Source organism: Manacus candei, unplaced genomic scaffold (assembly GCF_025592945.1).
Source record: "Manacus candei isolate 608988 ecotype Guabito, Panama unplaced genomic scaffold, ASM2559294v1 h1tg000136l, whole genome shotgun sequence".
Lineage (NCBI taxonomy): Eukaryota > Metazoa > Chordata > Aves > Passeriformes > Pipridae > Manacus > Manacus candei.
Window position 1 is genome coordinate 95,471 of NW_026138184.1, and position 12,372 is coordinate 107,842.

General features: G+C 53.7%; 2 protein-coding genes across 2 annotated transcripts in view; both read right to left on the bottom strand.

Annotated features, from left to right (window-relative positions):
• Positions 1-2,787, bottom strand: part of SPEN (spen family transcriptional repressor) — a 77,805-nt gene extending 75,018 nt beyond the window's left edge. Inside the window, exon 1 of the mRNA XM_051771519.1 lies at positions 1,973-2,787. The gene's annotated coding sequence lies outside the window, so the exon portion shown is untranslated. The remainder of the gene's footprint in view (positions 1-1,972) is intronic.
• Positions 2,788-6,694: 3,907 nt separating this feature from the next.
• Positions 6,695-10,289, bottom strand: FBLIM1 (filamin binding LIM protein 1). Its single transcript, XM_051771568.1, has 8 exons — positions 10,018-10,289; positions 9,043-9,248; positions 8,526-8,659; positions 8,334-8,415; positions 8,076-8,245; positions 7,818-7,996; positions 7,591-7,708; positions 6,695-7,279 (listed from the first exon to the last, which is right to left on the bottom strand). The coding sequence occupies exons 1-8, from the start codon at positions 10,071-10,073 to the stop codon at positions 7,166-7,168; spliced, it is 1,059 nt and encodes a 352-aa protein (XP_051627528.1). The 5' UTR covers positions 10,074-10,289; the 3' UTR covers positions 6,695-7,165.
• Between the last annotated feature and the right edge of the window lie 2,083 nt (positions 10,290-12,372).

Here is a 12,372-nt window from a genome sequence, read left to right on the forward strand (position 1 = left end):
ACAGATTTAGGTTACAGCTTTTAACCAGCCTCCCTCACCACCCCCCTTAAAAAAAAAAACCCAAATTCGTCATCTTTTTAAGCTCTTAGAAATGTAGATTTGCCACGGAGGTGATTTTGGGTGGTGGCACCATTAAAATACTTACCCACCTCACAGCCAAGGGCTGTGCAATCTGAAATTTGTGAGTGTTTGCAAATGGTTTGGAAAGCTATCCAAGGAAGGTGCTGTAGGATTGTAAATCCTTCCCGTTATTAATAAAAGGGAGCTATTGTTCCAGCTCTAATCAAGCCTTGTCTCCAGCTGGGCAATTTTAAAACGCAATTCAAAACACACACAGGGAAAAAAAGATTGTGAGGAAGCTCCAAAAAAAAATAACAAAAAACCCCCACCAAAAAATCAGTGAGGGAGCAAGGGGAGGGGGGAAGGAAAATAAAAAATAATACTCCTGCTATTTAAAATGAATTCCAAGCAGAAGCATGCTGGGGTGGAAGGGGAATCCTCCCTCCCACCGCCTGGGAAAGGTCACTTGTGCCATCGGTGCCCTGGCCACGCTGCCGGCCCTGCCCTCATCCATCTCCATCAGCAATAGCTCTGCTTTCCATTTATTTAGGGAAAAAAAAAAAAATCAAGTTGCAAACACCTCCCAGCGCTCTGTTTTCAAGGCTGGGGGAACGGAGTGAGAGGGAGAGGCTTGGAATGAGGCTCCCAGCCAGGGAGAGGTGGTGCATCCTCCGCATCCTCCTCCTCCTCCTCCTCCTCCTCCTCCTCCTCCTGCCCGGCGCTGCGGCAAAGGCGCCGCAGTGGGGGCTCCCCGCCCCCGTGGAAGCTTCTGGAATAAGCAGCCAAGCTGGAGACAGGAGAGAAACCTTTATACCCGCAGAGGGGAAAAAACACGTAATAAAAGGGAGAGGATTGCACAAGGCTGGGGGAAAAAATAGAGATCCCTGTAAAAGTGAAGCCCCTGAGCAGCTCTGGCAGCCCCGGCTCGGGGGTGGTGCAGCCCCGCTCGGCTGGAAACAAAACGCCCCAACAAACCACATTAAACAAAAAAAAAAAAAAAAAAAAGAGAGAGAGAGAAAAATGGTGGTGTTTGGAGCGCGAGATGGTGGGATAAAGGCGCTGATCCCTCCTCCCGGATCTAGAGCAAAGCCGGCCATTGCAGTTCCATTTATCCTCTTTTTCTTGTGCAATGAATTGTCTGATCCGGACTATTCGGTTGCATTTGCAGCTTCACTTACAAGTTTGGTTTTGTGGTTTTGTTGTGCTTTTTTTCCCCTTTTTGTTTCTTTTTTTTATTGGGTTGTTTTGGGTTTGTTTTTTCTTTCCTTTTTTTTTTTTTGGTGTATTTTTTCCTTTTTTTCATTAAAAAGTAATCCTCCCCAAATCTCCCAAGGAAAATCTACCTCTTTGTGGAACAAATAAAATATTCAGGCACAAACTTCCGCCATGGACTGTAAAAAAAAGAGATGGGTTGTTTTTTGTTCTTTTTCTTTTTTAATTTTTACTTTTTTATGGCATTTTTTTCTCCTGCTCTTAGGATACATTGTAGTAGAAAGCCAATGGAGGAAAACAAAGGTAATATATATATATAAAATCAAAAATATATACGGGCCAAATGATAGTGATTATATATAATTAAATCATAGTTTTTAGGTGTGTGGGTTTATCTTATATTTTAAGCAGTTCCCGTAAAAAGGAGATATACATATAAATATGTAGTCAACATACAGAATATTTATATATGTATGTAGTAAATATATAGAAATATTTCTATATCTGTAGAAATAACAGAGCATCTACATGGGCCTAAATCTGAAATTCCATGGGGAAAAAAGCAGTATTTTAGGCATGTAGCTTTTAACAAGGAAGGGGCAACGTTGTAGCCTGTGACAACACTGTGATGCAGACAAAAAGGTAAGGCAACATTAAAAAAATATTTAAAAAAAAAAAAAAAAAAAAGCGTATGTGGTACCTTGGCTGCAGCCTCCAACAACGAGCGTGTGGATGTTACGGGATTTTGGTTTTTTATGGTATTACCACGTCTGATCACACCAATATATGATTTTAATTAAGCGAATGGCGGGCGAGCTGTCGTGGGGAGCAGGCAAGCGGCGATGGCTTCTTCCCACACCACTCCGGCTCCGAAGATAAATCAGTCCTCGGGTGTTAGGGGATTTCTCCTTGGTTTGTTTTTTTTCCCCCAAGCACGTTTGGGTATTTTCCATGCCGTGAGGAAAGCGGGAGATGGCGGCTCCGACCCCTGCGAAGGAGAAAAGCAGTGCAAGAGAACAGAATTAGGCATTAAACTACCCACCTTGGGGTGCTTGTGGTGATGATGATGGGGGACGGGGGTGGGGAGGGGGCGCGTGTGAAAAGCGGAATTCTGGGCCAAAAATGAGGCAAAAGATACAATATTTTAGGGGTAACGGCAGAGCGGGCGGGGGGGGGGGAGCAGCGATGGCGCCTGAGGCGGGGGGAACTGGAGGGGGGAGCTGAAGCGTGAGGGGGAGACGGAGGGCTCCGCCATGGACGAGTGAAAATGCGCATTTCTGGGCATTTTCACATCCTTTTGCAAAGGCGGCGAGGAGAAAAGGGGAGGAGGGAGGGGGGGGAAAGAAGAAGGTCAGGTTTCACCCGCAGCGCTTTCGCTGCCTGCCCGGAGGGAATTCGCGCAAGATCAGAGCCCCTCCGCCGTGCTCCTGGCACGGCCTCAGCCCGCGCCCACCACCCCGGCCCCGCAGCCGCCCCTCGCCCATCCTTCCCCTCGCTGCCCGCTCGCCGCCATTTTGTCGCCTCACACTGCGGGCCCGCCGGGCGGCCATTTTGTGAAGCGAGGCGGGGGGGGCAGCGCCTGAGGCGGCCGTGAGGGGCAGCCCCGGCCGCCGCTTCCTTTTGTGTCAGCCAGAAACCTCCTTTTAGCATTTATTTCTCTTTTTCTTCACAAAACGTGTCGCCCTTAATACGCCATCATGAGCCTGATCACTTCAGCAAGATCCGTCCTCGGACGAAGCAATCCAATAAATGAGATTAAAGCATATTCCCCAGGCTGGGCTGTAAGGGAAAGTTTAGCTGCCCAGAGAATTAGGAGATACATTATTATTATATGTTTATATATGATATATTGATTATATATTTTATGCTTAACTCTTTGCTTTTCCACCGCTTTTCTCCTTTGCAGGGGTTGAAGCTGCCATTATTTATATACTCATCATCCTTCTCCTCCACCTTTTTTTCCCCAGTGATGAGTCCCCAAAGTCAATAAGCCGCCTTGACAAACAGGATAACCTCTGCGAGAAATATCTGGGATTTTTAATAAAACACCTCACAGGCTCTACTGGACAGTCCAGCAAAATAAAGATGTAACTTAAACTGCTCAAAGCCAAATCTGGGTGAAAATTGTTAATTTTCAGGAAATAAGGCTGCGGGATGCTGTAAATTGCCGATATGATGAAGGAAATCTGGGATACAAAATGACAAAACCCCATTTGCAGGCATGTGCTGTGTGTCTATTTTCAGAAATAGGGTGGGTTGGGCTTTTTATCTGTTGGTTTGTTGTTTTTGTTTGTTTTTTTTTTATAAATAAGCAGCACTTGCTTATTTATAAATAGCGCTTGCAGCCTGGTAACGCGCTTGCGCATCAGTCTGCATCCTTTTCCCCTTGTGTTATCAAAACTGATGTGCTTTAAAACTACATCAGTGGGTGGTTCACTTTTGCAAGGAAAATGGGGGGGGGGGAAAGGAGAATATTAGAATATTGCATTTTTCTTCTTTTTAATAGCTATCCCACCTGTGCTGCATAATGAAGCCGGAGAAATCTAGGGCTTGGCTGCTCCCAACATAATCCCTGCTGGTTTTCCCTTGTCTCTCTTACCCAGCAGGATCAGACTGCTTTTCATTTAAGAAATGTTGGATTTTTAGGTTGTGTTGGTGACAGGAAAGTGCAGGAAATAGATCTGAACACTCTGTGGGGAAGAATGTTACTGCAGCAAGCCAGCGGGGATGTGGCTGGCATTAACCTGGGACATCCAAAGGAAAACCCCTGTTTTCCTGTAGCTCTTTCCATCCTATTTGAGAAAACCAGCACCCAACCCTGCTCCCAGCGCCTTTTCCAGCCAGCAAAGCCCTGGGCACTGTTTCAGCTGCAGTTTCCCTTCCTGCAGTGTTTCCCTCTGCTCCAGCTCCTTCCCAGCACCCTGGAAGTCATGATGGCACAGCAAAGGCACACAAGGAATATGACTCATCCCTCCCTCTCCAGCTCATCCCTCCCTCTGCTTTTCCCATTTCTCTTAGCTGACCAAGGGGATGCTGGGGGGAAAGGCACTTTCCAGCCTTTTCCCTTTATCATCTCACATTCCTCGTGCCACACCAAAAATCTCCAATTTGCCAACAAAACCTGCAAAAAGGTCTTTTTTGCTACGAAGCCACACTTTAACCACTGATTTAAAACCACTACACCCATGCCTGGCAGCTCCTTATTTAATTTAAATCCTCTTTTTAAAAGTCCAAGTTGCAAGAAGGATAATCTATGGAGGTTTCTTATGGGATGCACCGTTGTATTCCCGGGAGCAACTTGGCCTCGCAGCAGAGTAGGATATCGGATACCTTCGCTGGGAAAGCCCGAGGAAATTTTATCCGCAGCCGCACCCAGCCTGGAGTGAAGAAATATTTGCATTTGCTGCTCCTTGGAGGGCAGCCAGGTCCTTCCCGCTCTCCTCAGCCTGCCAAGAGGGATTGCAAGGACTGCCGGGCTTATTCCAGCCGCCGAGGGAAGGGCAGGGCCCAGCCAGTGGCGTTCAGAGGGCTGGGATCCTCTCTGCCCTTGTCCACTGCCACTGGGATGAGAGACCTCAAATGGTTTTTAAATCTGGGTGGTCTTGGGGGGCTCCACAAGGTTTTGGGGAATCCCAGCCCCCCAAAATCCTATTGCTCCATGTGGGATGTGTTCAGTTTACTTTTGCCAGCAAACCTGGGCACTCGCAGAAGTGCTCGTGACAGGGTGAGCAGCTCAAGGGTGGGCTGAGCCATCGCAGCCGGCGAGGGTTTGCTTGGCAGCAGGACGGGATCCAGCTCCCGCAGTCTCACCCCTGCAGGATCTCTCTCCTGCACGCAGCTTGAAATTCCTCGAGATCCTCCCGAGGGAAAACACGAGGTTGTGCTTTCCATAGTGACGCTCCCTGTGCCTCGGCTAGTAACACTTCTCCTCTTATCTGGGAAGAAAAAGGCTTAAATCAGCCTTTTATCCTCTTACCTCTGTGTCCATCCATCCCTGTCCCTTGTCATCCTCCGCTCTGGGAAAAACATGCCAAATCTGACCATTTCTGCATCCATTTGTTGCACTGCCAAACTCTCCAGTTGTGCCTTTCCTTTCTCCTCGCTTTCCAGGACCTTCTCCAAGGCTTCATGTCAATAAAAGCATTTCCCTGCCTCCCTCCAGCCAAAACTCACCGCAGTCCCACTGCCAACAGTGCATCCTGGGTTGCTTTGTGGGGGAAATATCCAACCTCTTCCCACCATTCCTCTGTGGAGGGATAGCACAGCTTGGAATAACACATCCAAAACACCTCTCAGCGTCAGCACTTCCATCCTCCCCAAAAACCTTGCTTGGAAAAATACCCTTATTGCACAAAACCAAGCAACTCCTGGGTCTTCCCTTTCCTGCTCCCTTTGGCCACCACCACATCTTTTTACTTTTTTTTAGCATCATTTTGATGCCTGGTTTTCTCCACAGAATCACAAACTTTGGAAAGAGAGAGAGCTGACTTTGAGCACGGGAATTCCCTGGCATGGGACACGAAGTTCCTGCCCAACGAGACCCAAAGCCACCAACTTACGTGACCGGGACAAACCGCAACTTTAACATCTTATTTATAAATTTGTTTATAGCGAGTTATGAGCTGATTGATGGGCTGGAGACGCTCGTTAATGAATGCTGAGTAATCAGCTTTGTAGACTGGGAAGAGTCATCAGGAAATAGTTGTTGATGTGATTAATTAACCATCATTAACCCCTTCATTCATAAATACAGCACACGGGAGAGATGTCGGAGGTTACCAGGAGCCCAGAGCTGCTGCTCTGGTGGTGGTTTTCTTTGTTTACAGCTCCCTCTTTCCATCAGGAAAGCATTAAACATCATCTCCCATGCTCTTGCTATTTTCTGCTCTCTATTTGTGGCTTTTTAAGCACTTTCAGTTAAAAAGAAAGTTGAGATGTTTCTCCGCCTGGTTTGCAATGCCCTCACGAACAAAACCACTGAGCACCGGCAACATCGGTTGTGCAGATGTTGGATGTGCAGAGAAAGGGTCTAATTTCTGCTGGTTTGGGGCTTGGACTAAGAGAAGATCAAAAAGTTTCCGATGACAGAGTGGTATTATCTCGAAAAACGTGCAGAAACGGGGCCGTTGGATGCATTTAGCTGGAGTTTTGCTGCCTGATGGAGGAATTTGCGCTCCAGCTGCCCTCTGCCGGCTCCAGGACAGACAGCCAGCAAAAAAACCCCAAATCACCACCTAAAACCCTTTTATCAACACCATGAAATCACCAAATCTCAAGTACACTCCCAAAAAACAACCTTGGCTCTCCCCCGGCTGACAGTGGCATCTGCCAAATAGCCGTACCCCAAAATCAACTGTTATGGACCTGAATGACCTGACTTGCCACGCCTATAAAATCCAAAAAGTGGCTTTTTTCCCTTATTTTTAAACTCAGATTTGATAGGTTTGGAATGCAGGGCGGATGAAAGGAATGAGAGTTTTTAGACTCGGGGTTTTATTTAACTGCGAGTAACTAAATCAGTGCCCACTCTCTACAGAGAGAAATATTTCAGTGAAACCCCAAAGAAGCTCAAGAAGGAAGAAAAAACACCCAAGAAAACCAAACTGGCCTTGAAGAAGGAGTTTTAAAAAAGAAATAAAGAATAAAACTTCTGCTCTGCCGTTGCTGCTCTGTGAGGGCATTTCATGTTCATGGTGAGCGCAGAGCTGTGTCGGGACACATCCACGCTGCTCCCCTGGCCAGCCCTGGGTGTCGGGGTCCCAGGTACATTCTGGAGATGAAAACACCAGTTCTGCAGGAATTTTGAGGTGCAGCAGACACCCAGGGTCACCCTCAAAACACCCCCTTTCTGGTGGCTGGCACTGGAAGACAGAGATGGATGAGGCACGGGGTCTCAGCAGGACGACTCGTTCCGCCAGCGGACGTGGCAGGACTTGCAGAGGAGGTGGCTGTCCAGGGGGTAGCACCCGTCCTCCGTCAGCTCTGGGGACAGTGGCGTCCCACAGCTCTGGGGGTGAGAGGGGAAAGGGACAACATGTTTTAGGGGGTCCTCACGTTGCATCACTTCCCGTTTTCCTGCAAAACCCACCAGCACTTGGAAAAAGCACAAACTACATCAAAATCCTGCGAAGCCGAAGGTCTCCTCCAGGTACATCATCACCACCACCACCTGATTGATTGATTTATTTCCCCCTCCCCATCGCTTACAAGATAAACTGTGGGATAACAAATAACCCTGGGGGCTGTGGACCCTGTGCCAGCCAAGGCTCAGTGCCCCCCCCTCGGCTTTGGGGGCCCCCAGCCCCGCCGGGGCTGTACCTCGCAGCGGTAGCAGCTCTCGTGGAAGCTGCGTCCCAGGCACTCGATCTTGTAGGTGTCCTTGTCCTCAGAGGGGACGATGGGGCGCTGGCAGGCGCTGCAAACCGCGGCATATTTCCTGGTGGGGGCAAACAGCAGTGGTGTGAACCCTGTGGGGTGACGGGGACAGCCAGACCCCAGCTCCCAAACCCCAGCTCCAAGCTGGGGGACGCTCCCCCGTTGCCAACCTGTAGAAGTCGGGCACGCAGTACACGTCGCCCTGCTCGTCCACAGCAAAGCTCTCGGCGCCGATGGCGCGGCCGCAGCCGGCGCAGGAGAAGCAGCCGGGGTGGAAACCCTTGCCCAGGGCACGGACGATGCGCTCCGTGATCAGCCCCTGGCACTTGGCACATTTCTCCAGCGTGGCCTGGGATTTAGGGAACACACGGCGTGAGATGCCAGCTCCCACCCCGAGGGTGCTGGCTGTCCCCAAGAGAGGATGGTACCTGGTAGCAGGTGTCACACATGGGCTGCCCATCCCTCTGGAAGTAGCGCTGCCCGGCCAGGAGCCGCTGGCACGTGCGGCAGGTGAAGCAGCCGGGGTGGTACTGCTTCCGCATCGCCTCCACCGTCGGCTCCCGCGGCCCCAGTGCTTTGTGGCAGAAGGCACAGATGTCTGTGGGAAGCAGGGACAGGGGTTCGGAGCTGCCTGACTCAGTCTCCCTAACTCGGGATGAGCCCATGCACGGCTTTGTCCCCCTTACCTCTGGAGCCGTCCCGCTCCGGGTACCCGTTCGCATCCTGCCGCTGCAGCTTGTCCACTTGCTCCTGGCAAAGTTTGGGCGGCTTTAATTCAGAAGGGGCCCGGAAAGCAGGGGAAGGTGAAGCCACATTATTTATGCTCCTGCAGGTGGGAAAACTGAGGCACTGGGGGGTCTGCACCCCATTATCCTCACCTGGAGGGTGGTGGGTGCTGCAAGGTCCAGTTGCTGCAGTGCCGGACACAGTGACTCCGCGGACAAGGGCTGGGGGGCTTCAGAGAGGATGAGGACCGGCGGGAATGAAGACACAGGCACAGTTGGGTGGGTTTCTGCAGCGAAAGACAGATGGGGGGGGTTTAGGGGAGCGATAATGTCCCACCCCATGGTAATGCCCTGTCACAGTAACGCCCTGTCACAGTAACGCCCCAACAGCTTTGCAGCAGCGCTCGCTGACCTGCCCCAAAAGCAAACGCCATCCCGGACAGAGGGGACAAACAGCACCGATAAGTGCCCGGCAGTGGAGAGCAAACACAGCCCTTCCCTGCCAGCCGGATCCATCCCGGGATGGGTGCAGGGATTTTGGGAATAACTCCCAAAAAAACCCCACACCCCCTCCTGCCTGCGTGTCCTTTAGCAAAGCATCTCCACAGTATCCTCAGCACCATCATCATCCTCTCGGCACCGCTCGCAGCCCCCCGTGGACACCCCTCACCTCCGTTGGGCAGCGCGGGGGGTGACGGCGGGATCCGGGGGCAGTGGGTGCCGGGGACCTCGGCGCACTCTGGCTGTGACTCCTCGTGGGTTTTCTCCTTGGTGGCCACGTCCCTCCGTGGTGGCACCAGAGTGATGAAGATGGATGAAGCCATCCTCTTCTCTGCCTTCCCTGGCAGCATCCCTGGAGCCGCGGAAGGGCCGGACCTGGGGTTGATTTTAGGGAAAATAAGATAAAGCTCCCAGGCGCACCAGCAGCTCCTGCAGCCGTGCTGCCCTTCGGCATCAACCCGCCTCCCTCCTGCCGGAAAGGGAGAAGGAGCGACCGTCCCCATCCCACGTCACGGCAGTAAAAGGTCTCGTGCCTGGGAGGACACAGGGCAAAGGGTCCTGGGGAAGCAGCAGCTGGAATCTCCCATTTTCACGCCTCTGTGGCCAAATCCCTCCCTTTTATAAGTGTTTTAACCCCCTTTATTTCCTCTTATTGCTCCCACCTGGGATTACACTCCCTGTGGGCAGCAGGAAAAACCCCACCTTTCCTCTTAAAAATGGGGTTGCCATAGGACTTTGCCTTTGCAACCCCTTTTTTGGAGTGTCTCTACATCCCCGTTCCCTCCCTCCTTATCCCTAATTCCCAACTAATCACTTCCAGCTCAGTGGAACCCCTCTATTTTTCCAGGAAATTTTTCCCCTTTATTTTTGGGAAACTGAGGCACAGTGCCATGAATGACCACATCCCTGTCGCCGACACAGCCCCCGAGCACAGCCCCAGCAGGATGCACCCGACCCCGATAAACCCCGCTCAGGAAGGAACAGGGCTGTTTCTTCAACTTCCCAATGGGAAAAACAGCCGGGGCGAAGCTTCCCCTTCCCAAATGGAATGGTTTGGAGGGGGGGAACCCCGAGGCTTTAGCCAGGTCACTGCATTGGTGAAGCAGGATTTGCCCCTGAGGTGAATCAGCAGCTTGATAAATACCTGTGTGATGAGTTGCCCGCTCTCATGCGGCTCCGCTCCCCCAGAATCCCGCTCATGGGGGTCAGCACATCCTCTCAGGGGGCAGCCAGTTCCCCTCGAGGTGGGGGAACAGCTTCGGGATGTTCCCGCCGGTGACTTCAGCCTCTGACTCAAGCAGGGAAGGGATTAAAGAGGAAAAAGAACCCCGAGCGCTTCTCTTTCTCCTCCCCTCCCTCCCCACCGGCGAAACCCCGGTCGGGCTCCGGCGCTGCCGGCCCTCGCCCAAATCCTCACCCTCCAGAGCTGCCGCTTTTCCTCCTCCCCAGCCGAGCTGCGGAAAATTAGGGGGAAAAAAGAATAACCTTAAAAAAAAAAAAACCAACACTAAAAAAGAAAGAAAGAAAAAAAAAGATTTCTCCGGGGTTAATGGGAACCATGTGCTCGTCGCATTCCTCTTTGTGCCGGGGCTGACGGGATCCTGGCAGCCCCACGGCGGCACCCCCCGGGTCCCCCCAGACAGGGGCCGTCGGGCTGGTGGAGGCTCCAGGGGTGCAGTAATGGGGGTCCTGCCCCCTTTTTTATGGGGTTCCCACCCCTCCCCACGTAGCTCCATCCTGGTTTGGGGTGGCTGAGGCCACATTAGGAAAGGCCCCCCTAGCTTCCCCAAAATCTCCTGGGGTGGGGACTGAGGTGGGATCGATGAGGGGCCACTTTTGGAGCATCCTCACGCCCCCAGAATTGGGATGGGGCACAGCTCTTTCCAGCTGTCCCCCAACTCTGTTTCCTGCCCCAGGGACCTCTGGGAGGGTGCTGCGAGGATGCCCAAGGAAAAAGCGATGGGGTGGGGGGACAGAGTGCTTGGTCCCTTTGTCTCCCCTGTCCAGTGGTCCCACTGTCCCCTTGTCCCTGACCTGGGGGTGGCCTTGCAGTCCCTCTCACTTATCCCCGGTCTCCCGCCGTGCAGCCCCACAGCCCCCTTCCCCTACCTGGGCGTGCCCTGTCCCCTATGGGGCGGTGGCCCTCCGTGACCCCCTGCCAGGGAGCCCCCCGTCCCCTCCCTGGGAGCGTCCCCAGTCCCCTCCTTGGGGGTGGGTCTTGGTCCACTTGTCCCATCCCAGGATGGCTCTGTGGTCCTTATCCCACCACCTGGCGGGTCCCGTGTCCCATTTGGGGTGTCCCCTCTCCCCTCTTTGGGGGGTCCCCAATCCCGCACCTGGGGTGGTCCCTACCTGGGGGTGGCCCCAGTTCCCTACCTGGGAAGGTCGTACCTTGCGGGGGGAGGTTCCCTGCCCAGGGGGGTGTCGCCTGCCCGGAGGTGGCCCTGCAGCCCCTCAGGGGGTGGCCCTGTCCCCGTCCCTGTCCCGTACCTGGGGAGCCGGTGCGGGTCCCTCCGTGCGCTCCGCGGGCGCGGCGGGGGCAGCGGGGAGGCAGAGCCGCCCGGCATCACCGCCCCTTCCTCCCTCCTCCTCCTCCTCCCTTCCTCCTCCCCCCGCCTGCCCCACAGCCCCGGGCGGGGGAGGCACACGTCCTTAGGGTGCCCGGTGCACCCCGGGGTGCCTCACAGGTCCTTAGGGTGCCACATGTACCCCCTGACTGCTGCATGCACCCCAAAGTGCTCCATGGGACCTCAGGGTGCCTCGTGGACCCAGGGGTGTCCCATATGTCCCCACGGTGCCATCCGGCTGCCCCGTGCCCCCTCGGGTGCCCCCTCGGGTGCCCCTCTGTGCTCTGGGATGACCCACCCTCCCAGTTTGTCCCACGGACTGCCCCTGATCACCCCAGGCACCCTCAGGGTGCCCCATTACCCCCCATCCCCGGGGTGCCTGTGTGCCCCAATACAGCCCCATGTGCCCCCGGTGTCCCCACAGACCCCCAAGGTAACCCCTACATCCCTATACATCCCCAGGCACCCCCAGTGGCCCCCATGCGACTCCATACACCCCCAAAATGCCCCATACTGCTTCTCTGTACCCCTGGGACACCAATGTGCCCCCATAGAGCCCCAGGGTGCCCCATAAACCCCTATACACCCCCGGGTGCCCCCTGTGCCCCCAGCCAGCCCCAGGATGCTCCCAACATCCCCACCCCCCCTTCTGCTCCCCCCCTCCTTTGGGATTCATGCCCAGGCAGCCAGAACTCCCCTCCCCAAACTGCACCCCACCTTCCCAGAGCCCATGGCCCCCGGGCATGGCACATCCATGGTGAGGAAACTAAGACACGAGGGCACCTCCCTGTCAGAGGGTGACCCCCCACTCTGTGCCTCAGTTTCCCTTTCCAGGAGGAACTGCACCACCCACCTCCTCCAAAAAGCTGCACCGTGGCCATCCCTGAGCCCCTCTCTGGCACAACAGGACCCCACCTCGCTCTGCCCACGGA